The 22822-nt window shown below is 34.7% G+C and overlaps 3 protein-coding genes, 1 non-coding gene and 1 pseudogene across 6 annotated transcripts; 3 read left to right on the top strand and 2 right to left on the bottom strand.

Annotated features, from left to right (window-relative positions):
- Positions 1-2061: 2061 nt before the first annotated feature.
- LOC147393798 (uncharacterized) lies at positions 2062-2961 on the bottom strand. Its single transcript, XM_086455143.1, has one exon. The coding sequence runs from the start codon at positions 2959-2961 to the stop codon at positions 2062-2064; it is 900 nt and encodes a 299-aa protein (XP_086311269.1).
- A 3763-nt stretch (positions 2962-6724) lies between these two features.
- Positions 6725-11659, top strand: LOC147393797 (LIM domain protein). Of its 3 annotated transcripts, XR_015182459.1 has the most exons (4): positions 6725-9159; positions 9245-9436; positions 9870-9991; positions 10760-10897. XR_015182459.1 is itself a non-coding variant. In XM_086457195.1 (3 exons), exons 1-3 carry the CDS (start codon positions 6899-6901, stop codon positions 9874-9876), a joined length of 2460 nt encoding a protein of 819 aa, XP_086313321.1. In that variant the 5' UTR covers positions 6725-6898; the 3' UTR covers positions 9877-10904. The 3 variants fall into 3 exon arrangements, 2 of the variants coding, with proteins under 2 accessions (XP_086313321.1, XP_086313320.1); XM_086457195.1 differs by having other exon boundaries at positions 9870-10904; XM_086457194.1 differs by lacking the exon at positions 9870-9991 and having other exon boundaries at positions 6732-9159; positions 10760-11659.
- Positions 11660-12744: 1085 nt separating this feature from the next.
- Positions 12745-15593, top strand: LOC147393796 (CURVATURE THYLAKOID 1A-like protein). Its single transcript, XM_086456855.1, has 5 exons — positions 12745-12980; positions 14176-14270; positions 14476-14583; positions 14746-14817; positions 15325-15593. The coding sequence occupies exons 1-5, from the start codon at positions 12827-12829 to the stop codon at positions 15388-15390; spliced, it is 495 nt and encodes a 164-aa protein (XP_086312981.1). The 5' UTR covers positions 12745-12826; the 3' UTR covers positions 15391-15593.
- A 776-nt stretch (positions 15594-16369) lies between these two features.
- Positions 16370-16454, top strand: TRNAM-CAU (transfer RNA methionine (anticodon CAU)). The gene is given in 2 exon segments: positions 16370-16407; positions 16419-16454. It is a non-coding gene; the product is annotated as a tRNA-Met (tRNA).
- A 3266-nt stretch (positions 16455-19720) lies between these two features.
- Positions 19721-20406, bottom strand: LOC147393794 (eukaryotic translation initiation factor 1A pseudogene; annotated as a pseudogene).
- Positions 20407-22822: the final 2416 nt, after the last annotated feature.

The following is a 22822-nucleotide window of genomic DNA, read 5'->3' as shown; positions in this document are numbered from 1 at the left end:
TTTCCTTATATCTTCACATATTTTGGCCTACACGTGTGGGACGTATTGAGTTTAGTCCATTCATTTCCTCTCTCTCTCTCTCTCTCTATCGAAAGGTTGGTGAGATGATCAAGATCACGTCTCAAGAAACATAGGTCTTGAGTTCGAATCATCCCTTATCACATAAAGTACTCGCTGCAAGTGGTGGGGTGGCACTGCACATGTCGAGGGTTATTAGTTGGGTGTTCTAAGAGATTCGGATACCTCAATTCCTAAAGAGTGAACTCTTTTTTTTTTGACATTTTCTTGTGCCTATTTGTAGGAAAAATAATTTTCTTACGTAAACAATTTCTTTGCAATCATATACATATATTTACATAAACATCTTTATCATTCCACTTGGCCTTAAGACACTATGATCACTCGATGGGAATCAAAGTTTATCATTACTAAGATAATGACTTTTGATCAAAATTACATAATTTGATCCAATTGCTTCAATTTCAATCCTCTTACGTAGCATCCCATAATACCAGAGGACCAATTAAGAATCCTTCGAGCCAGAAAGATACACTCAAATGATCATAACCATCAATTCCATAAAGTGTTTTCAAGGCCCAATGGTACGATCATCTTTTACATGGTTGAGGTGAGCGTCCCTTGCACACACTTGCATACACCCCATACACAGACATCACAACATTTATAAGAAATCAAGCTAAATTATGAAAGCAAACCCGAGATGAGGGACGTCCTTCATGATCAGTACCGCTAGGCAGTAAACGATATTCACAGACATTCAACTTCTCACTAAGAATTTATTTGACAAAGGGCTTCATAGCTAAAGCATTGGTGACAACAACAACAACAACAAAGCCTTATCCCAAAGATTTGGGGTCGGCTAAATGAACGTTGTTCCTCTATTCTATTCTATCCAAAACCAAGTCTTTGGTTTCCATAACTACTTTACTATCGCCAGCCACGTTCCTTCAGGTCTTCCTCTCATTCTTCTAGGACTCTAAACTCGAATATATGATAACTTATCTTCGATGAACTCTAAATTTTCGAAGCAATTTAGCAATTATAACTAGAAGCAGGGGAATTTGAATTCCCTCACAAGGAACAAAGGTGAGACTTAGTAAAAAGATTTAGAACAGTTCTAAGAAACTAAAAAATGTGTTGTTATCTCACATAAATTCTATTGCAAATGTTCCAGACCATGACACTTGAATTACTAGTTGTACAAATCAGATTATATGTTCTTAGAAATAAAAATAACAGAAGACATCAAATACATTTCTAAATTAGTTTCTCATTTCGGTTCAATCTACATGGCTTACAAGCTGTTTAATTTTTAATTAAATTAAAGGAGAGCTAGTCTAATTTGGCCAGCTAATTCACAACTAATTTATTTATTTTGTTTGCTAAGCACCAACTCGATATAAATTTGTGGGTGGTTTGGGGAATCAGTTAATTGAACAGAGAAATATGATTCATGTTGCCAACCCCATTATTTAAGATAAAGACCTGAATGACGATGATGTTGATGTTGATGAAACAACTACGTTTCGAGGATAAACCAAGAGAAGGAGATCCAGTAATGCTTCAAGCAAAGAAAGGATAATTTAAAAATGAGAGGAAAAAAAAAGGACGGGAAAATGATTTTCCTTGAAAAATACGATTTTTTGGTGTTTGATTGCTCGTTTTTCATGAAACATTTTCTCACCCATAACGATTTCATACCCATTGGAGGGAAAATGATTTTCACATCACCGCCCAGGAAAAATCATTTTTCTACATTCGAATATTATTCTCTCACAATTCCTCGTAATTCATTTTCTCATAACCATTTTCCTAAGGATTTCAAATTCCCATGAAATTGAATTCCATGCAATCATAACAACCCTAAATAAATGTTACATTCTAAATAATTTGAAAATTGACAAATTGGATTTTGATCATAAATCCACTAACACTACACTTCAAAAAGTCTGAATTGTAGATCTAACAATCCTCAATTCATATAGGGATATTTCCCAAGAAAGAGAAATAAAGTTGGAAAAAAAAAAGCTTAAAAAGAAGTCATAGAGCCTCACCATGCTCAAGAGCTGGTTTGGTTCTTATAACTGTGGCAGAAGGCATTTTACTATTTCTAATCCAAATTGTACTAAAAGCCTCGCCTTCATCAGCTTTCTTTTCCATTTCTCCAATTTTCTTCATCTTCAAAAATCTCAAAACTAAGATCCCAACCAAACCCATCACAACCAAACCCGTAAATCCGAGCGCAAACCCGATCACCAACCATTTCCATAGTCTCTCTTTTTTCTTCTGCCCCGACTTATTTGGCTCTATCGACTGAACAACGAGCGAGAAGTGTCCTTGATCGCGTGTAAAACATACATTATCCAAACCCATCTCACTAAATTCTATCGACCCACTTACATCAAATCGTACGCATCTTAAACTCGAATTTGAACCTTCGGGTAATGTAAAATTTGGGAAACGAATAGAAATCGGATCCTCCGCCACAAGAAGATTGAGCTTCGTGACACCATTGACACTTGGATTGGATGCATTATAAGCTAAGAAACCAACAACAGGAGTAACCATCGTATGTCCCGGCACATTGTAGTAATAAGAAGACCAATTACCCAAATTTTGATAGACTATAGCTAGTCTCCTTACATAAGGTATCGGTATAATTCTTGGTGGGATATGAAAATCACTAAAATTCGCTCCCCTTGCCCAAAAACTCCCACTCCTGAGCCGGACGACCAAAGCTTCCATGCCTGATAAATCAGTCGGTAGGGTAGCTTTGTAGAGAGTGCCCGTGTGACGATGTCTAACTAATTCCTTGAACGCAAAATCCCAAAGAAGATCATCTAACAAATTGCGAGAGAAGTTATTCGAGCTTTGTCCAAATGAAGATATAAATAAGGAGAAGATCACCAAGAGAATCAACCAGCTTCTTTTGGAACCCATCAAAATTAATCAACTTGTGCACTTGACTATGTTCCTCATCGTCGAGCACCGAAGAACAAATTTAATTATAAATTCAGCAATTTGGAACGACAGGGATCGAAACCTTTCCTTTGGGTTCATTTGTAGCTCGAAATCTTATCATAGGGTCGAGATTGAACCCAAAATCTCATAATTGTGACAAAGAACAATATTCGATTCTTCAAATTGTTCAATCCCTATCATTGTTTTAACCAAATAACACAACCATCATAAACCCGGACTCTTAAAACGTGTCGTTCTTCGATGAAATTCAATCTTGAAAATCTAAAACATCAAAGAATTTAACAAAGGTAAATTGAATCACCTCAAATAGAAAAAGTTTCACGAACAATTTGAAAGAGACGTAGATTTGGATCGAATTCTTCCTCTCTTTCTTTTCCCTGCTTAAAAATTAAATGAAATTGAGAAGAAATTGAATCAAAGATGGTCTTGGAAGATTTGAATTTCTTGAAAGAAGAAGAGAGGAAGCCCTGTTAGTGTTGGAGGAATTGTTCCCCACAAAAGAAGGGTTGTTCTGAGCTGTTTTATGGTGTTTTTTAATTTGTGATTCCTTGTCAGTTGGGTTGGTTGGAGTGTCAAAGGAAAGAGTTGGAATCCTGTACCTCAGCAGTTGGTTATAAACCTACTCCTCTTAGTTGGGTTTCAACTTGGAATCCAAATCCTTACCACTTAGTAATTGTTTTTGGGCCTAATGACCTATGAAGTCCTGCTTTTTTTATGGATAAAAATCACCAATCAAGTTGAATTTTAAGTGTCAGAATTATGGCACAATCTAATATATTTCTTTGTGTCCTTCAAATGAGATGATGATGCAAAATCTCTTCGATAAATGATCAATCTCATTCTTTCTTGACTTTGTTGTTCTATTATCTTTTAATGCCACCAAGGCGAAGAGTTGAGCCCAAAAAAAAAAAAAAACTTTCTTCATCATCAATGTAAGTATTATTTGATGGCTATTATTTTATTTTGAGTCGTGATAAATTGACTCGAAAAAAGTCACTTAAAATTCACTCGATGACATGGCATGTATAATACCTAGATTTTTTTCGTTGGGATACACAAAGAAAAAATATATATGGTTATGTACACATATCACGTCAACGAGTGAATTTTGAGTGATTTTTTTCGATTCAGTTTATCAATCCCACATACGCTTTCCAAGTGTAACAAATTAAATCAACAAGCCACCCAATTTCAATCAAAGGAAGCAAACCGTTTAGCGCATTAGATCTCTTAATTTTTACTATATATATATATATAAGGTTGCGTTCGGAGGCCCTAAAGTGAGTCAAACATTATCTCAAACATTTTTCAAAACATGGCTTAGAAGTTTTGGATTGGACTAATTTTTTGTGAGGAAGATCTCCTCATCATATAGATCACTCGTGGAAAAAATCAACCCATTCCAAAACTTCTAACCCAATCAAAAGTGATTTATAAAAATTGGACGATCCATGATTCTTCAACTTGTAAACTAGGGTTAGAAATTTCGAAATGATCTAATTTATGGTGAGGATGATCTTTTCATCGTAAAGATCATCCTCACAAAAAATCAACCAATTCCAAAACTTCTAAGTCATGTTTTGAAAAATGTTTGATTATCTTTACAGCCTTTGAACGCGCCCAATATATATATTGCTGAAGCAACATTGTAGGAGATATTTTTGACATGGAAGTGTGTAAGACCACAGATGCTTTTCATCTAGATTTCACTCGTATCTTAATGAAACATCTATGATTCCTACACAGTTCCATGTTATAAATGCTCCTACAATGTTACTTCAGCACGACTCAATAAATAAATAAAAATAGTACGGATTTGGATTTTTTAAATTCTTAGAAATGACTCATGAAACCCCAATCATTAAAGACTAACAATAATTTGATGCTCTTTTTTTAGACTTTTCTTGATTTGATAGTCACAGCACCATGAATCTTTTTTTTTGCGTATCCCAAAACAAAGGATTTACGATTCTATGATAGAGTCATATAGAGAGCATCCGAAAAAAAGATCATCAAAATATCACGACTCATCATTAAAATATGAAATCTATGCCCAAGATATAAATCATATACGTCTACAATGAATCTCAACCACAACATTTTATATATTAACGGCTAGGATTTCATTTTTTCCAAGTCAACGGATTCTAAAATATATTTGAGAATCAATATGAAGATGAGCATAAAAATACGCCACGTGTGATGCAGAAAATATGATTGGTGGTTTAGGTTATACGAAAGAGAAAATTTGTCGGTGATGACTAAAAATAGGTGTGCGTGTACTTCCAAAACTAAAATTAAGGAAAGTTGGCTACAGTTGGGTTGGTACAAAGTCGTTATCTAGCCTGCATGTTCCACTTACGCCACGTGGAGTGTGATAGCTTAGCTAATCTTTCTCGATTTACTTGGTCAATGATTATGGGTTAGTTACGATGTGGGGATGTTCGTTCAAGTGTGTTAGTTAGCTATGATTATGGAAAATAATTTCTACAGAAAATATTTTTAATAAAAATCAAGAAAACTTATGCGAAAAGCATTGAGATTGATACTTCATAAATAATGCACCCAAAGATACTCAAACCATTTCTTTTTAGACTTGAACAAAATGAAAGACCTATATTATATTTGATTAACAAAAAAAAATCGTGTTGGGTGACGTAGGATTTGTTGTGATTGTCACAATTCTAATGTGGACATGCATGCATAACCGTTAATGATTTTTTACTCATATCACGAGAAAATACATCTATGGTTATGTGCACAGTCCACGTCAAATTTGTGAGAATCGTCGTAAATACTTTTTGTTATTTCAACATTTTTCAAAAAAAAAAAAAAAAAGAGTCAAATAGATAATTAAAAGAGTAAATTACCTTTTTGAGAGCTGAAAATGATGAAATTTTGATTCTAGCTCAAACATGCCTACTGAGATCGTAGACTTTTTAAAATGAAATTCTTTTTGATAAAAAGTAATGAGATCCCAATTTTTATTTGTTGGGTCTTGTTAAAGTCCAATAAATACACTTTGGAAATTAGAATTTGTATAAAAAATGCCCTCAAATTCCAATTTCCAAAGTGTATTTATTTCCTTTTAAAGACACACGTTAATAAAATCTTTATTTTTTTCTCAAAAAGTGATGATCTGACTATTTTTTTTTTATTAGCGAGATTGTCACTTTTAAAAACTTGCGATCTCTCTAGACATGTTTTTAGAATTAAAATGAATAGTAGAAAAGAATGGGAATTACATCAAAAGTTGGTTACATTTCAATAATCCTCTCAAGATAAAAATCAATCATGAAAAATTATTAAAAATCTAATAACTTGAAGTCAACAATCAAGTTGAATGTTTATATAGATTAACCAGAAGGTTGGCCCATAGCGTTACGTCGTGTTTGGAAATATTATCTTTGGACTATCGTTGCTAAACAACAACAACCAAAAGCTTAGTGCGATCTAATGTTAGTCGAGAATTGAGATATTCTATATTAATTTTATTGTATTTCTTCGACAAACATCATCTTTGATAAACGTGTTCATAGTGGACCCAAATAATATTTCTCAAGTTATGGGAGAGATTGACATCAAGCTTTAACTTAAATAATAATAATAAAAAAATAATAATAAAGCATCAAGTTTTGGTGTATATAGGTACATTGAATCTGCTCCTTACTTCTGTTCTCCTTCCCGCCAAAAAAAAAAAAAAAATCTGAAGCGCTTTATGCCCACCCGCGCACATTAGCAGACGCTCCCTGCAAATGATCATCCTTCCCTCCATTTCTGCTAAAGCGATTCAAATTTCAAAACCCTAGAGATCTCTCTCTCTATCTCTCTCTCACGCACACACACACACACACACACACACATACACACAGACACACATAGGGATTCATTATTCATGGAAGAAATTGTAGATCTCTCACAGACCCAACGAATCGTCTTCCTAATCGATCTCCATCCCCTCTTCAACCTCCAAAACCCTAACCCTAACCCTTACATTTCCTCTATACTCGCTTCAGCTCGTACTCTTCTCACCTTCCCATCTCTCTCATCCTCTCTCTTCGCATTCAAGCTTTTCTTCTCCTCTCTTTCCCCTCTCCTCTCATCCTCCAAACTCCACTCCCTCTTTGGCAAATCCGCCAATTCTTTCTCCTTTGATCACCCATCAGAAACCCTAATTTCCCTCTCAGAAACCCTTAATTCCCTATCATCAACCCTCCCCAACACCTTAATTTCACCACCTCGGGCATCTATGATGGCAAGTTCACTGCATCAGCTCGTCCACGATTATGCTTGGGAGACCCAAATTCAAGATCTGATAGGTACACCGAATAATTCTCCTTTTGTTAGGTCGAATTTGATTATCCTGTTTTCGCCAGTTTCTAGATCTTTAAATTGTTTATCTAAGTTCATGGATGTTGAATTGGATGATGAATCGGTAATTACCATCGATATGTTTTGTAAGAAATTCTATCAATTTTTTGGCAATGTGAATGAAGGGTTTGTTAGTAGAGATATACATTTCAGTTGGATTGATGTTAATTATGAACTAGAATGTAACGAAGAAACGGTTAAAAAGGACACATCTTTGTTATACTTAGGGTTTATTGAGAGGGGAATTAAGAATTTGGGTTGGGGCTTTTGCTCAACAGATGCCATTATTTTGGGTTCTGTTCTTATTCCCTTTGGATTGATTTATCCACACATTGGGTGTTCTTTAATGGGTTTTAATCCTACTGAAATGGGCAAGAAAGTTAATGCTGAACTGAGTCTCAAAATCTCGGATGTGAGTGGGAAGCCCTTAGAGTGCAGATGTTGTGATCTTGAATTGCTTGATTTCAATTGGTCGTGTGCAAAAAGATACAAAGATATTTCTCGAAATCGGGAATCCACAAATCCAAGCATTGGAGGTTGTGATCTATCCAAATTTTTTGGGGGAAATGCTGGTGATAAAATTATGAAGATCTGTGTTAGGGAGGTGTGGAAGAACGATGAAAATATGAGAATCAAAGACAATTTATGTGATTTTGCTTTATTACGTGGGCTTTCAGGGGAATGTGGGAAGGACCAAATGAGAGATACTTCAGGTGGTTTTTTTGCCGATAGGGTTCTAGAAATGCTTTGTCTGGAAACAAGTGAGTTCACTCCAGGCAAACCCATCTGGCAGATTCTTCTGACTTTCCTCTACAGGCGGAGCTACTCGGCTTTGGTGTCTGTTACAAATGGAGATGGGCTTACCTTAATGGGAATCCTAAAGCCATTCACAGTTCACTCAGCTCTCCTTTGTATTTTAGATAGTGGGTTCTCTTCTCATAACTTGCTACATGATTTTGATGGGTTTTCTTCTCGCTTGGTCGAAATTGTTACCAAGAGAGAGGGTGAGATACCTAAACCCATTTCTGAATCAAACCAATTAGAAGTGTCAACTGTTTCTCAGGTTTACACGAAGTCATTTGCGATTTGGGATGGTAAAATAACAAAGAATAAAAAAGGTCTAAAGTCGCTCCAAGATCTCTCTTGGAGCTCCTTCTATAAGGCAGCGCTTAGCCGCTCTGAAATAGATTTGGAAGGCGTTTACTTTGCCAGGGAGTGTAATAACTCAAAGAAATTGAGATTTTTGAAATGCTGGATGAAACAATCAATGAGGTCTAGCCGTTGTTTCCGAAATGAACCAAGTGAGTCTAACTCACAGCCGGGCATTGAAGAAGAAATGAAACAAAGACTAGCTGGGTCAGAGCAAGAAAGTGAACAACCCATGTCCTCTTCTTTCTCCACCGAAGAACCTTCTTTGACTGGAGCTTCTAATATGAATGTAGAAGTCACTCCTGCTTCTTGCTTAGAAACCTCGGAAACTTTCTTCAGTGGTATTTCTCAGAGGATACAAGAATGCCTCGAATCTGAAGAAGTGGACCTTGGTGCTTTAGCAGAGCGGCTCGTCAACTCATCTATATATTGGTTACATTCGAAGCATGAAATGGAGAATTCAACTCCTGAGGAACAAACAGAGGAAGGTTTTGGTGGAATGGTTGCTGCCGAACTGGTAAAACTTTTACTAAGGGAGCCCAAGGATTTGGCAGCAAAGTTCAAAAGCTGTGACACACAATCTCTTCCGTCTGATTCAAGTTCTGCCATGTACACTTCGGAAAAGAAAGTCAGAGAGTATCCTCCTCATCAATTTTTTTTTTTCATTCAATAGTAGATGTATAGTGCTTACTTGATTGGCGTGTTCCTTAATGAACACAAGATTTGAGTTGCAAATTTTGTTCCGAATGGAGATACTTCGGTCGAAGGTTGGGGAGTTCATTGAAAAGACTGCAAAACAGAAGATGGTGAAGCAGGTTTGCTCTCTCTTAGAGAACATTCAATACCATCTTGAAGGAGGTTTTTTTGGTGATGTTAGCCTTGATAAATATGTGGGAAGGACCATAAGAAACAGGTATCCTTTCAGTTGGTATAAGTGTTCACTTCTTCCTGAATTACTTCTTAAAATTTGAGGCATGGGTATTATGAAAACCTCATTTCTCGTCATAAGTAACTTTCTTATCTCTCATTTATTGCATCGGAATAATGACAATATCCATTTTCAAAGTCAAGAAATAAAAGAAATTTTTAATAAATAATAAACAATTGTTTATTTTCTATAGCTTGGGGGCTAATGGCATGGTCGTCCTCCTATTAAACACATAGAGAGGAGATATCTTTTCATATTGATGTGGTTGGAGATGTCCTTGGATGCTATTGTGATTTCATTATGTTGAGATTATTTCTTTTTGGAGTCCTGAGTACATACCCTCATCCCTGTTTATATGCTACTGCCTCTGCATGAAGTTAGAGATCATGGATGCCCGCCTTTCATAATGTGTGTTCAGGTCATAAATTGAGGATGCATTTTGCTCCGCCATTATCTTATTTAAGAGATGAAATTGCTTTCTTTGGGCTCTCAATACATGGGACATTTTAGTACCCATCAACTTAGCTGCTACAATCAATGGTAAAGGGCATGGATTTCTTCATTTTATCCTGCAATTTATCAGCTTTACGAGTTACTAATTTTAGTGTTGTTTGCTACATACTTTTATTAGACTAACCATTTAGCCTTATAATTGTGTAACGTAAAAGATGTAGCTTACCCATTATCTGTTAGTGAATTTACCAAGTTGGATCGTTTACCAAAAATGCCCCTATACTTCAAAATCAAGATAATTCTATTATTTAATGGAGGGTGCCTTTATAACCATCCCTTAAGTTGCCTGATTACAATACTAGTAATACTTTGTTACAACTAACCATATCTTTCACCTATTTTTATTCATCTCTTTTCAAAAGTAGTTTTGTTTGGATTTTCAAATTGCCGTAACATCTAATGTGTAAGTTGGTCTGTCATAAAAATAGTACCATTAGAAAGCTCTGGATAATATCTTTACAATTGCATTATATTTAATGTACATTTTATTTATAATAATATGAAAATTCATTTATTGCATTCGAAACTTGATGTTTTACAACTGACAATCATATAAACAAAAGTAACATAGTTATTCTTACTTCTCGTTCACCTTCTTAATAAGTTTTCTACTACTTTTATCTAGAAAATTCTTATTTTTGAGAAACATTTATTGGTTAAAAAATGAATAATACTATTACTTAAACAACACGAGTTTTCCCCCTACTTGAATATTAAAGCAATATAAAGGTTCATGGTGTCGATTTGAAGAATTTACTTAAGACTAAAATTGTGTTTATTTGTCTAACACTGCAGATATTCTGAGTCTCTAGGAGATGTGGTTTGCAAAATCTACACCAGAATGGATCTATTGCTGTTCAAAGATGATGAAGGAGAGGCGCCTGGATCTCTAATCAATAGCGAAGAGGGTGATGAAGCTGAGAGAGACAAACTAGATGAAAATGAGATTGGTGGAAATGCATCCACCTTGGCCAGTACAACTTCCCAATCGAAAGAAATTTACATTGAGAGCCCACGAGAGATTAAGGACAAGTTGCACAAGCGCGACTTAATGGAAGCTCAGGAAAGGAGAGAGAGAGCTCGGAGGTTTGCATCTTTCACGAGTTGGGTCCCAGATTTGGAAAGGGTGTGGGCTCCAAAGCAGCCATGTCCAGTTAGAGCGAAGTCGGATTCTCTTCGGAAGCTGTCAAAGAGGAAGCAGCGTAAAGGAGCACATTATTCCGTGGTGTGCGAGACCCCAATGACAGGGAAGAAACGTTCTTGCACACGAGTAAGCATTGGAGATGAAGTGCAGATAAATAATGAGATGAAGTCTAGTGGGTCGGTGTCTAAAGCATTGTTTCAGGACAATGGTGATACGAAGACCAGCACCATTACTTGATGGCCTTGATGAATGTACTGCACGTGTATGGGCTTAAATGAATGCACATCAAATGAGAATTTGTTTCTTGAGGGCTCAACACGTGAAAATTGAACCAGAATTGGATGATCTTAACCACTGGATTCTACAATTTTTCTTATCTAATTGTGATCCTATTAAATGTAAACGATTTCATTTTTATCTAACATAAAATGATATGTAATCAATGTACTCAATTTCTCTTAAATATTAAGCCATACCACAGGAAATATGTTTAGTTTATGTGCTACCGGCAACAAATGTTTATGAATCGGAGTTGTACACGAAGAAAAAAGGTCCCTAATGATTATTATCAATTCAATCTGGATTTATTTTTTCTCCCTACCAAGGCTTGGATCATCTTTAGCGAGAGTTGCTTGCCAATTCTTCTATACAATTGGTACTTGCCATTCCATGTTGCAACGTAGGGTTGACTTATGATATTAGTTGGTCAAATAAGCGCACGCAACGTTACTTAAATGGATCCGTGAGCTATATCTTGTGAAGCTCGGTACTCCAAATTTGAATCATTGATATGGTATTGTAATAGTAGCATAATATGGAGATGACATTGTGCAGTATGTTATGTCTTGCAAGATTCCTTAGTTGTGTCCTATGCACACTAAGTGATATATGAGAGGCATTTGAACACTAGGGAAGAATTCCATTAACATTGAATATGCTAATCATCATTGGCCTACACTATTTGGATTTCATTGGAGGGTACCTTGATTGAAAAATAAAGGAAGGGTTGATATATTTAAGATAATTACATACTTACAAAATATTGTTTCAATTCATCAGATCCGGGAATGTGACATAGTTCCAAATGATGAACTAGACATGAACAATTCCAATAAGATTTCATTCTTGAATCAAAATTTATTCATTCGATATATCTCATATATATTATAATGAGAACAAGGATATATGTTGTTAATAATGATTTTCTGATGCCCCCCTATGACCCCATCATAGAATCATATAGATCATTTGCCTCTGCATATGTAGAATCATAATTATTTTTTTTACGTATCACGATGCAAATGATCTACGATTTTGTGAAGGAGTTGTATGCTAGAGATTTCAAGAAATGGCAGATCCATTCACTCTATTAATCAATGATTTGACTTTTTAAGAAATTGGCACTATACCTTGTGATATATGTGAGAATATAGGGGTGGGGGGATGATTACAATGAGGTGATATTTTTATGATATAATTGGCCAATAGAAGGGAAAGAAGGGTTGGGGTGGGAGGATTCTTGATAGGTGAACAGCGAATCAGGTACTTACTTAATGCCACGTGTCAATATAAGGGGAGAGAGAAAACAAATGGATAATTGAATGGATGGACAAGCAATTACTTGGGAAAAAGTGTGTATTTTGGCAAAATCTAAAGGAAACTAAAGATAGATAAAGAGAGATCAATTAGAGACACAGAGAGGTACTGTTTCAGTGGCCATGGCGACGGCATACGCAGCGAGCGCATCTTCCATGGCAGTGTTGGGGACACGTTTGCCAGCAACAACTAAGAGCTCAATCCGCTCTGCTTTACCTTATCTCCCACCTCGCCCATCCATCTCAGCTTTCTTGACTTCCTTCAAACAGTTCCCAGGTATCAATCTTAAAAAAAATTGAATTTTTTATTTTTAACTTCTTGTTTCCATGCTAGAATCATAGAAGATAAAAAAATTAACATGGATTACAGGAACCCAGACTGAATTTTGTAGTTTTGGGTGATTGCCCATTTTGTAAAATACCCATTTCTTTAAGTAATCATGTAGGTTTGCTTTTGTTTGAAACAAAACAGTTAAAAATCTCAGATTTCCATGCTGGAACCATGGATGAGATAAAAATTAACATGGATTAGAGGAACCCAGACTGAGTTTTTTAGTTTTTTTTACAATACCCATTTAAGTAATCTATTGATTTGCTTTTGTTTGTAAAGAAAAGTTGTAAAATTGAGAGTTAGGTGTGGTGGAAAATACTTGAATATTGATTGAGATAAAAGCTTTAGTTTGTTACTTAAAAGAACTAAGTAACTAATCACATTGCAGTTATGGGTTCAATTAGAAGGTCCTTTGAACCATAGTTCCACCTTGAGTAGCCTTTCAAGGGTGGAATTAAAGTCAGAAATGAACAAAATGATAGTTTGAAGGAAACCCGTTTCATAACTAGCTTGAATTACTTTCGTTGGGTGCAAGCTTTATTGTAGATATTCTCTCTTTATTGTAGCTCAATTGACAACCATAAATAGTTGAAAGAAAGAAAGAAATGAATTTCCCTTTGCAAAGATACTTTATGGAAATATAATTGTAGTTTTCATCAGATGGATTACTTGTCTCTTGTTTCCTATTCTCTGTGAAGCCATAGCTATCGGGTACCACTAAGTTGCTTTCTTGGGTCCCAAATAGAGTAGATTTATAACGTGTTTAGGTTCGACCATATCCTTGAGAAGCTCGATTAGGGGTGCCCACTTTAATGCTTATCTTGAAGATAAGTGTCTATTATTCTGTGGCATTTCTCCGTATTGGTGGTGAGACCCTTTTTGAGATCGATTCCCTCTTTGAATGTGAGTTACTTAATAATTTGTACAAGCTTTCACAAACTCAGTGGTGCAAACTTTGATTGTCCATCGATACTTAGGGCCAAAACTGCCTTGAAAATTATGAAACATTTGAACTTTTTGAAGAAAAAATTGTCTTGAGAAAATATTGTTGGAGCTTATTGTATGGTCCATATTTTGGATATGCTTTCTTTGCTTTGGGTTGATAAACAATAATATGTTTCCGATTTCTCTTTTGTGATAGAGTCACGCAGGTTTTCGTCGCTCCAGATCAGAGCCTCAGAAGAGACATCTGGTCCTGTTGAAGTTGAAGCAGTATTTGAGGACTTAAAGGGAAAGGTGAGAGCCACCCTACTCCATTATGATCACACCCAATCAGTAACCGTCCATATCAGATAAAAGCCCTTCAATCATGTTGGGTCATATGTTTTCTGATTTATCTGTGATTGAGCCTGATTTTCTAGTAATAATGAACCAAGTAGTCACCTTGATTCTATTCTCTAATGAATTCTAAACCTGTTTTTGTTTCTCTTAAAATTAATAGTGGGATGCACTTGAAAACAAGTCGACAGTACTTCTTTATGGAGGTGGTGCAATAGTGGCAGTTTGGCTATCTTCCATTGTTGTTGGTGCCATTAACTCAGTACCTTTGGTAAGTAATCTTTCAAATACTCGTACCCGTACTTTTTTTACTTCATTTGGGCTTAACGAAGAAGATTCTTTGATCTTTTGGTCAAGATGATTTTGACTAGCTAATTTAGTTTTTCTTTCTGGATTCTTTGATGAACTTCTCTGAATTTGGTTCTCTTACCAGCTTCCAAAGATCATGGAGTTAGTAGGGCTTGGATATACCGGATGGTTTGTCTACCGATACCTTCTTTTCAAGGTAAAAATCTGAAGACCCACATTGCAGTGTTCAACATCTGATTTAAATTACTGTTGTTTTACTAACACAGATTAAAAGTATTAATCATTGTGATTGGTGATTATCGCATAATAAAATTTTATTCATTGGTGTTTGACATTTTGTATGTTATATCCTTGCAAAAGGAGAAAGTATAGGAGGAAAATCAACTATTACTGATTTGTAATGTTCCAGGAAAACTTTCGTAATGAATTATAATAATATTGGTATGTTATCCTAGATACTTCAAAATGGGTGTTGCATCCAAGGAGAATGAATATTTGAAATTTTACGTGTAGTGTGTCCTCACCATATTAGTTCCATTTCTTTGCTATATCTTTGTAACATAGAATATATGTCCCCGTTACGTTAAAGTCATTTGTGTCTTTGCTATTTTCTTCAACCAATAAAATCATATTGCTTTGATACTCATGTTATTGTTCTTTCTCATGGGCCATAATTTACTAATAATTACATTTATTTTCTCAGTCAAGCAGAAAAGAATTAGCCACAGATATTGAAGCCTTGAAGAAGAAGGTTACAGGAACCGAATAGAGCTGCAGATAATGTTTGGTTACAAGTTTGATCTTAAATTTAGTTGCGATAATTGATTCAAAATGGTTCTCTCTCTTTCTATCTTGTATAAGAGGCACTTGTATCCTCTTAATGTAAACGTGGTTCTCTTCGTTCTTCTCCTTTCGTTTTTGTAACATTCAGCTTGTTCATCGGAATGACAATTAGCAATTTTCATCACAAAAGGCTTCCATTGTCTCTGTCTACTATAACAAATGCGCGCACCATTTTTTTTTTCCACGCCCACTTATGGATTGATTTTAGAATGGGTAATGTGTATAAATGCTATGAAGGTTGATTACAAGTGAGAGGAAGACCTAAAAGAATATGGATCAAAACAGTGAATGAATACAAATATACATGCAACGACAGCAAGCCAACCCCAATTTTATGCCATACGGTTTCGTGCATAATATGTGATATACTTCAAATTTGGCCTATTGATATTTCTACAATTATAACGAGAGAATGGTGAGTAGAGTTGATGGAAATCCAAATCAAATAATCATTTTGGATTCTTTAAAAGATATTTCCTTGCTTTCTGCTAGAAAGATGGCTAGGTATTGTATACATGAATTAATTTTTGAACTTTTTTTCCCTCGTGAATTCTCCTTCCTTAAAGCCGATTAAGGCTCATTCTTCCTGTTTTTTTTTTTTTTCAATAATCTCTCTTCCTCCTTAAAATCATCGAAGTCAAACTCATTTCCTCTCTTTTATATCCTTTTAAGTTAAAAAGATTTAATCTTTTCTCCATGAATTTGAATTAAAGCAATTCATCTTCGGAATGTAAAGTTAAAAAGTTGGAACCTATATAGACTCTTTCTTTTTCCCCCTTATATATTTTTTTGTTGAATTTTCCTTTCATTTTATTTTAATCCATGTACTTCTTTTAGTAGAAAAAACATCAAAATATTATTAGTTAACTTTTATATATAGAAAACAGAGACTTTCTAACACCAATGGGGTGGTGGCGCAGTTGGCTAGCGCGTAGGTCTCATAGCAAAAGAGTGATCCTGAGGTCGAGAGTTCGAGCCTCTCTCACCCCATTACTGTTTTTTTATTCTGCACATTTCCTTTTTAAATTCGGATATCTCTAGATATGCTTACATAGATATAAAAAAAATAGGAAAAATTACTTTGCAGATTCATTCTAAGTAGTCCAAAAGTTTTAGTTTAGGGCTACTCTTAATAGTTTATATAGTAAAATTTTCTTTTTTCTAATCAGTTCCTAAATCGCATTTATCACCTTTATTCTCACGGTTACCTTCCAAAAAAAAAATGATTTTCGACATCCCAATCATGTTTCAGAGTCTTCATTTTGTTAAAAAGGATTTAAAAATGAAGAGAAAACCATTTTCAAGGGATTTGAAGATGTATGTAAAAAATTCAAATTTTTTCATTTTTTTTTCTTCGTTTTTAATGAAATTCAATAAGGATGGTTCTTTTGGTTTGCAATCATCTCGATAGGTCATTATCTCAAGTTTTTAATCGATTATTCAATGTATTGTAGTTGAAAAAACTTGATAAACGATGATGGGTGGATTTTAGCAACTTCAACTTCACTACTTATTGTGGGGTTCGACATTTTTTTAAAAACTGTCAAATTCAACAATAAAAATGTTGAACTCGACAATAAATAAAAAGTGGTGAGCTCGCCAAGAATGAGGGATCATTAAGAAATATAAAGTTTAATGATAGCTATAGTTATAACAAGTAAAAAGCTAGCTTAAATTTGTCTAAGAGAGCTGCTATTGACACCCCAATTTTTACGTATTACATCTCAATTTCCTAATCAGTCCCTAAACCTTATTTATCACTGTTTTTGTCCGAATTTTTTTTTTTTAATTTTCGACATCCCAATCAAGTTTCGGAGTCTTCATTTTGTCGGAAGGGATTTAACAAGGAAGAAAAAATCATTTTCAAGGGTTTTAAAGACGTATGAAAAATAATCATTTTTTAATGAAATTCGATCAAGGATGGTTCTTTTGGTTTGAAATCCTCTAGACAAGTTCTTGTCTCAAGTTTTTAGTCAATTTTTCCATGCATTTTAGTTGAAAAAACTTGATAAGCGTCGCCACTTTTTATTATGGGGTTCGACATTTTTTCAGAAACTGTCAAATTCAACAATAAAAATGTCAAAGTCTGACAACAAAAATATTGAACTCGACAATAAATAAAAAGTGGTGAGCTTGCCAACAATGAGGGACTATTAAGAAATAAAAAGTTTGATGATAGCTATAATCATAACAAGGAAAAGGCTAGCTTAAATTTGTCAAAGAGAGCTGCTATTGACACCCTAACTTTTACTTATTACATCCCAATTTCTTAAAATATTTATAACATCTCATTTAAAGATTAAAACACTCTTCAAACGTTACAATGGTTTTGTCTCAAATTATAATCTCAACATTATAAGACGCCTTCAAACAATTTCAGTAGTTGTTTACAATTACGGTTAGACTTAAATAAAATCCTAAACCCAATGAACATGATTTTAAAACTCGTCCAAGTCATAGGGGATTTAGCTCATTATGATTCGGATGAAAGATGTTTTTAGGTTTCTTCCCAAAAACTATCATCATCTTCAACCTCTTTAAAACCCATCTTATTATTCCATTTTGAAGGTTGAAGAAGGTAAAATGTTGGGGTTGAAGAGTAAACATTTTACCCTATTCAGTGATTAATTTAATCAATTGGCTCATAGAGTGTTGATACCACAAAGTGAGTTCAGAACCATTAAGCCAACCTTCACCTCTACCGACCAACAACCATACCTTGCCTAGTAAAAACAGTAAATTCGTGAAGAGGACCCAATGCAGTCATGTTTAAACATTCCATTCTTTCGAGAACAAACACAAACCATCGCACGATAAGAATGTCAAGAACAGCTGAAGCTTTGCTGATTTATCTCATAGCAACAACTCCAAGTTGGTTCTTGGTCTCTACAATTAATAGGGTAGGATCAGAGATTATGATATATGGAATTGCAATGTTAATTTGCGTTGTGCTCGACATACTTCTCAAACTGACTTAAACCGATTTATTGTCAACATATTGGACATCACAACTTGAAAATATCCAATCTGGAAAAATTTACAAGTAGAACACAACAAAGATGATCATCAACATCGTCTATTCTTATTTATTTAATAAAATAGATTGGGAAACAAACCAGGAAAGCCCATGTCAAGGATAAGTGAGAGAGACACCCAATTCATACTCCTGTCATCATTCCAGTCCAAGATTCAAATTCCTTCCATCACTAAACATGTCAACTACAGAGTCCTCGACTTATTGTTCCTTTCTTCTCTAAGAAAGCAATCATCGAAAATGTTGTCCAAATAATCTGTATGCTATAATAACAATCATTGGACTCCCTATACTAGCCTGCTAATATAATCCCATTACCAGAACTTACATCCAAATCATGAACAACTTGATTAGGATAACCCACAAAAGACCCAAGTTTTGCTTGCAAATTAAAATAAAGGAAATATAAACAAAATAAAATATAGACAATCAATAAAACAATATACATGCTTCAATAAAAAAAATGGGCTTGGAGATTAAAAGGAGATTTACAGCCTTAACACTCCTAAAAGCCCAAATCTACCATATCCAATTTCAACTAAGCCCCAGCAATGTTGCTAAATCCCAATCTAGTCACCACTTCCATGGCCATAAAACCAGAGCAACCATGTAATTGGACCCAAAACGCCTTGGTTTAGAAAGTTCTTCTAAACCAAGCAGAAAATCACCCTCCCAATTAGAAAACTAGTAAATCAAGCCCACCACTTTTAAACCTTTTATACTATTGAAGCAAACTTACTAGTAAACATAATACCCTTATACCAAAAGGAACACAATCATGATATTCTATCACAAAACCCTACACCAAACTTACCTACTGTAAATTGATTAATGAAACCCTACTAACAGAACCCCCAAATCAAGCAAACAAACAAAAAACTAAAACCCTAAGAGTTCAATTCATACAAGAAGCACCACACCTAGCCTAAAATCACAATAAAAAAAAAGATCTTTAGAGACAATAGTATAATCTGAAACCAAGTAAATTCAATTACATCCATTAACAGCAAACTATAGTTCCAAATATTCCAATTCTGATCCGTTAAAATTCCAATCATTCGCCACAAAATTATAATATAAAAAAACTAAAACACAGCAATTTATCATAACCCTACACCAAACCTAAAATCACAATAAAAAAATTACCAGTCAAAACATCACAGATGAATAATCGTTAGCATCAAATCCATTAAAAAAAAAAAGAACTTTAAAATCAGTAATATAATTTGAAAACAAGCAAAATTAATAAAGGACGTTTCACTGTTATTCAATTACATCCATTATCAGTAAACCCAAATTCAAAACACCAAATATTCCAAGATGCGCAACAAAATTATAATATAAAACACAGAAATTTAAAATTACCGCAACAACCCTAGATCTTATCGATGTCCTCATCTTCAAATTCGATGTAATCATCTCCAGCCCCATCATCCTCCTCATCGAGTCCAGCCGCGATACCCTCATTAAGCCTCGTATTCTCCGGTAATTCTCCGTAAGCTTTCAAGAGTCTAGCCTCATCAGGCATGTATTTCAAGATCACATCAGCCTTGTCATCCTGATAATCTCTCAATCCAACAAGAATTATGTCTCCAGCTGCGATCCAGACTTTTTTGTGCATCTTTCCTCGAATATGGCAAAGCCTCTTAGTTCCATCTATGCACATGGCTTCGCATCGGCCATTACCGAGCATTCGAAGGACCTGCGCATACTCTTGTCCGTCTTCTTTGAAGACGAGCTCTCGTTTCTCGTCATCTGCTTCGTTCTTCCCTCTCTTACGATTCTTCCCTCCCTTTCCCTTGTTCTTCGGCATGTTGTTTCAAAAGCCTAACCCTAGTTTCCTTCGATTCTTCTTTGATCCCTCTTTGTTTCTCTTTCGATTGTTTCAGTGTGGAAGCAGAACGCCTAAGCAATTTCTGAGATTTATAGGACATATTATTGAGACGAATGGGCGATTTTACCCTTCAGAAGGAGTTTATTTCTAATTTTTATTGCCACCCGCACCCCACCGGAGATCAATTGCCTCGAGATACTCAATTTTTAAAATGATTATGCGTATCCCTATGTAACTGATCTACCATTCTGTGATGGGGGTGTGTGCCAGAAAACCATTACAATTCTAACAATGGGTATCAGTTTGAATCGTGAACCCGTAAAACCTAACCAGTTCATGGTAAGATTTGTACTGGGTTGGTAAAATCAAGCAAACCACGATTTTGATTGAGTTTGATGAACCAAACAATTTTTAATTGATTTGAATATCAAATCGATTTATTATGTTTTTTTTATTTATTTATATGAGAATTTGGATGATTATATTAATTATAGTTCGCATGTGCATACAACATCCTCTTTGAAGTTTAAAGGGGTAAAAAGGGAAAAATAATAAAGTTTAAGGTGTATTATTGAAAAAGAGAAGGTAAGTTGGAGGAAAAGGAGAGTAAAAACAATAAAGTTGGATCCCACCATATAAATTTGTTTCTATCTAACTTAAAAATATTTTAAAGTATTAATTAAATTTAGCCAATGATTCAGGAGATGCAGGATAAGCTCCTTTAGCCGAGTTACCAAGTTTAGGCTCGATGTAATTCAGTTCGTTTCAACAATAGATCTCGTTTTATAAGTTGAATTATTAGATAAAATATTTTAAGAGTCGTGCTAGAGTAACATTGAAATTGACATCATTGAGGACATTGGTATGCAAATAACCATAGATGGTTCTTACTTGTATCTCGATGAAAATCATCTATTGTTCTATAGATACATCCAGGTCAACAATGTTCCAAACAATGTTAATTTCAATGTTACTTTAGCATTTTCCATATTTTAAAATTATTCTTAAACTTTTAACTTGCATACATGAATTTAGTGTAATCGGCGAAGAAATCAACCTCACAAAAAATTTACTCATTATGAAACTTTTAACTCCAATTTATAACTTGAAGAATCGTGGACCATACATAATTTTGTAAACCACCAAATGGAGTTAGAATTATAGAATGGGCAACTTTTTTATTTTTATTTTTAGGATGATCTCCTAATCATAGTGATCATACTCACAAAATATATGAAAAAATCTACCTCCATATAGGACAAAACACCTTTGCCATTTAGTCAGCTATTATTGAACTCGTCCTGATGAACCGAGTTCATTTTACAGTGGCAAACAACGAATTCGAATTCAAATCAAGCGAACCAACAAATCAGGTAACATAGAATCTAGTTACTTATTGAACTCCACACATGTTTTTTACTTATCAATCAATCAGATCAAACTCAAAATCCGATCCATTCCAATTTGATAATTATGGGTTTGAATCATGGATTTATATTATATATATATACATATAATACATATCATATCTGATAGGATCCAGATTCGGATTTTAGAAATAATATATCAAATAAGGTCTAAATTAAGTCCAAGTTTAATAAATTTCTTATTAGATTAGCCTCAAGCTGATCTAAAGGATCCATGTAGTCCTAGTTCCTCTTTGTCTTAATAAATGGAAACATCTCTACATGTAGGGATGGCAAGTCGTAACATAACTCGAAAACACCATGAAGTTCACATATTTAAGTTGAGTCTAAGTGTGTTTGGGTTGTAATTGTGTCAACCTGTCAAACTTAATTATTAAACTGGCCATTTTCATGTTAGGGTCATCAAACAATTGCGACCCATTTAGTTATCATGTTATTAATGTTGTGTTAAATCACATATAACCCGAGTCAACCTATGGGTTGTGTCAAGTTTGATTAATTAAAAGAATAATACTAAAGTGATCTCAAGATTGAATCTCCCATTACACACACCATGACGTGAAAGTGTAGGAGAATCATAAATACTTTTTCTTGAGATAGAAGGAAAAAAAAATGTATAGCTATTATTCACTTTCACGTCGTCAAGATATCCAATATGAGATTAAAAATCTAGAGGTCACACTCCAACACGACTCTTAATAAATATGTCTGAGTTTCAAGATTTTGACTATAAAATTAAACGGGTAGGATTCGAGTTCGAATAGATGACGAAATTGACGTGTTTGTGTTTGTGATGAGCATTGACTTTGGCGTGGTTTGAACTTTGAAGGAATCAAGATCAGTACATTTGATTTGATAGCGTTACCGACCCTGCACCACTCGTATTATAATAGGGCCCACATTGTTGAAGAGGAAAACTCCATCTATGGTTGTTGCCTCATACTTTCCTAGGCATCATCATACCCCATGGATATTCCATGGTATACGAGAACGCTATGTCAATCAATCAACCAAGTGTGTCCAAAGACACGAAACATGATGGCACGGATGTTAGTCACTTTGA

This window comes from Akebia trifoliata, chromosome 10, assembly GCF_017979445.1.
Source record: "Akebia trifoliata isolate Shusen 1 chromosome 10, ASM1797944v1, whole genome shotgun sequence".
Lineage (NCBI taxonomy): Eukaryota > Viridiplantae > Streptophyta > Magnoliopsida > Ranunculales > Lardizabalaceae > Akebia > Akebia trifoliata.
This window is presented reverse-complemented; position numbering and strand designations above follow the sequence as displayed.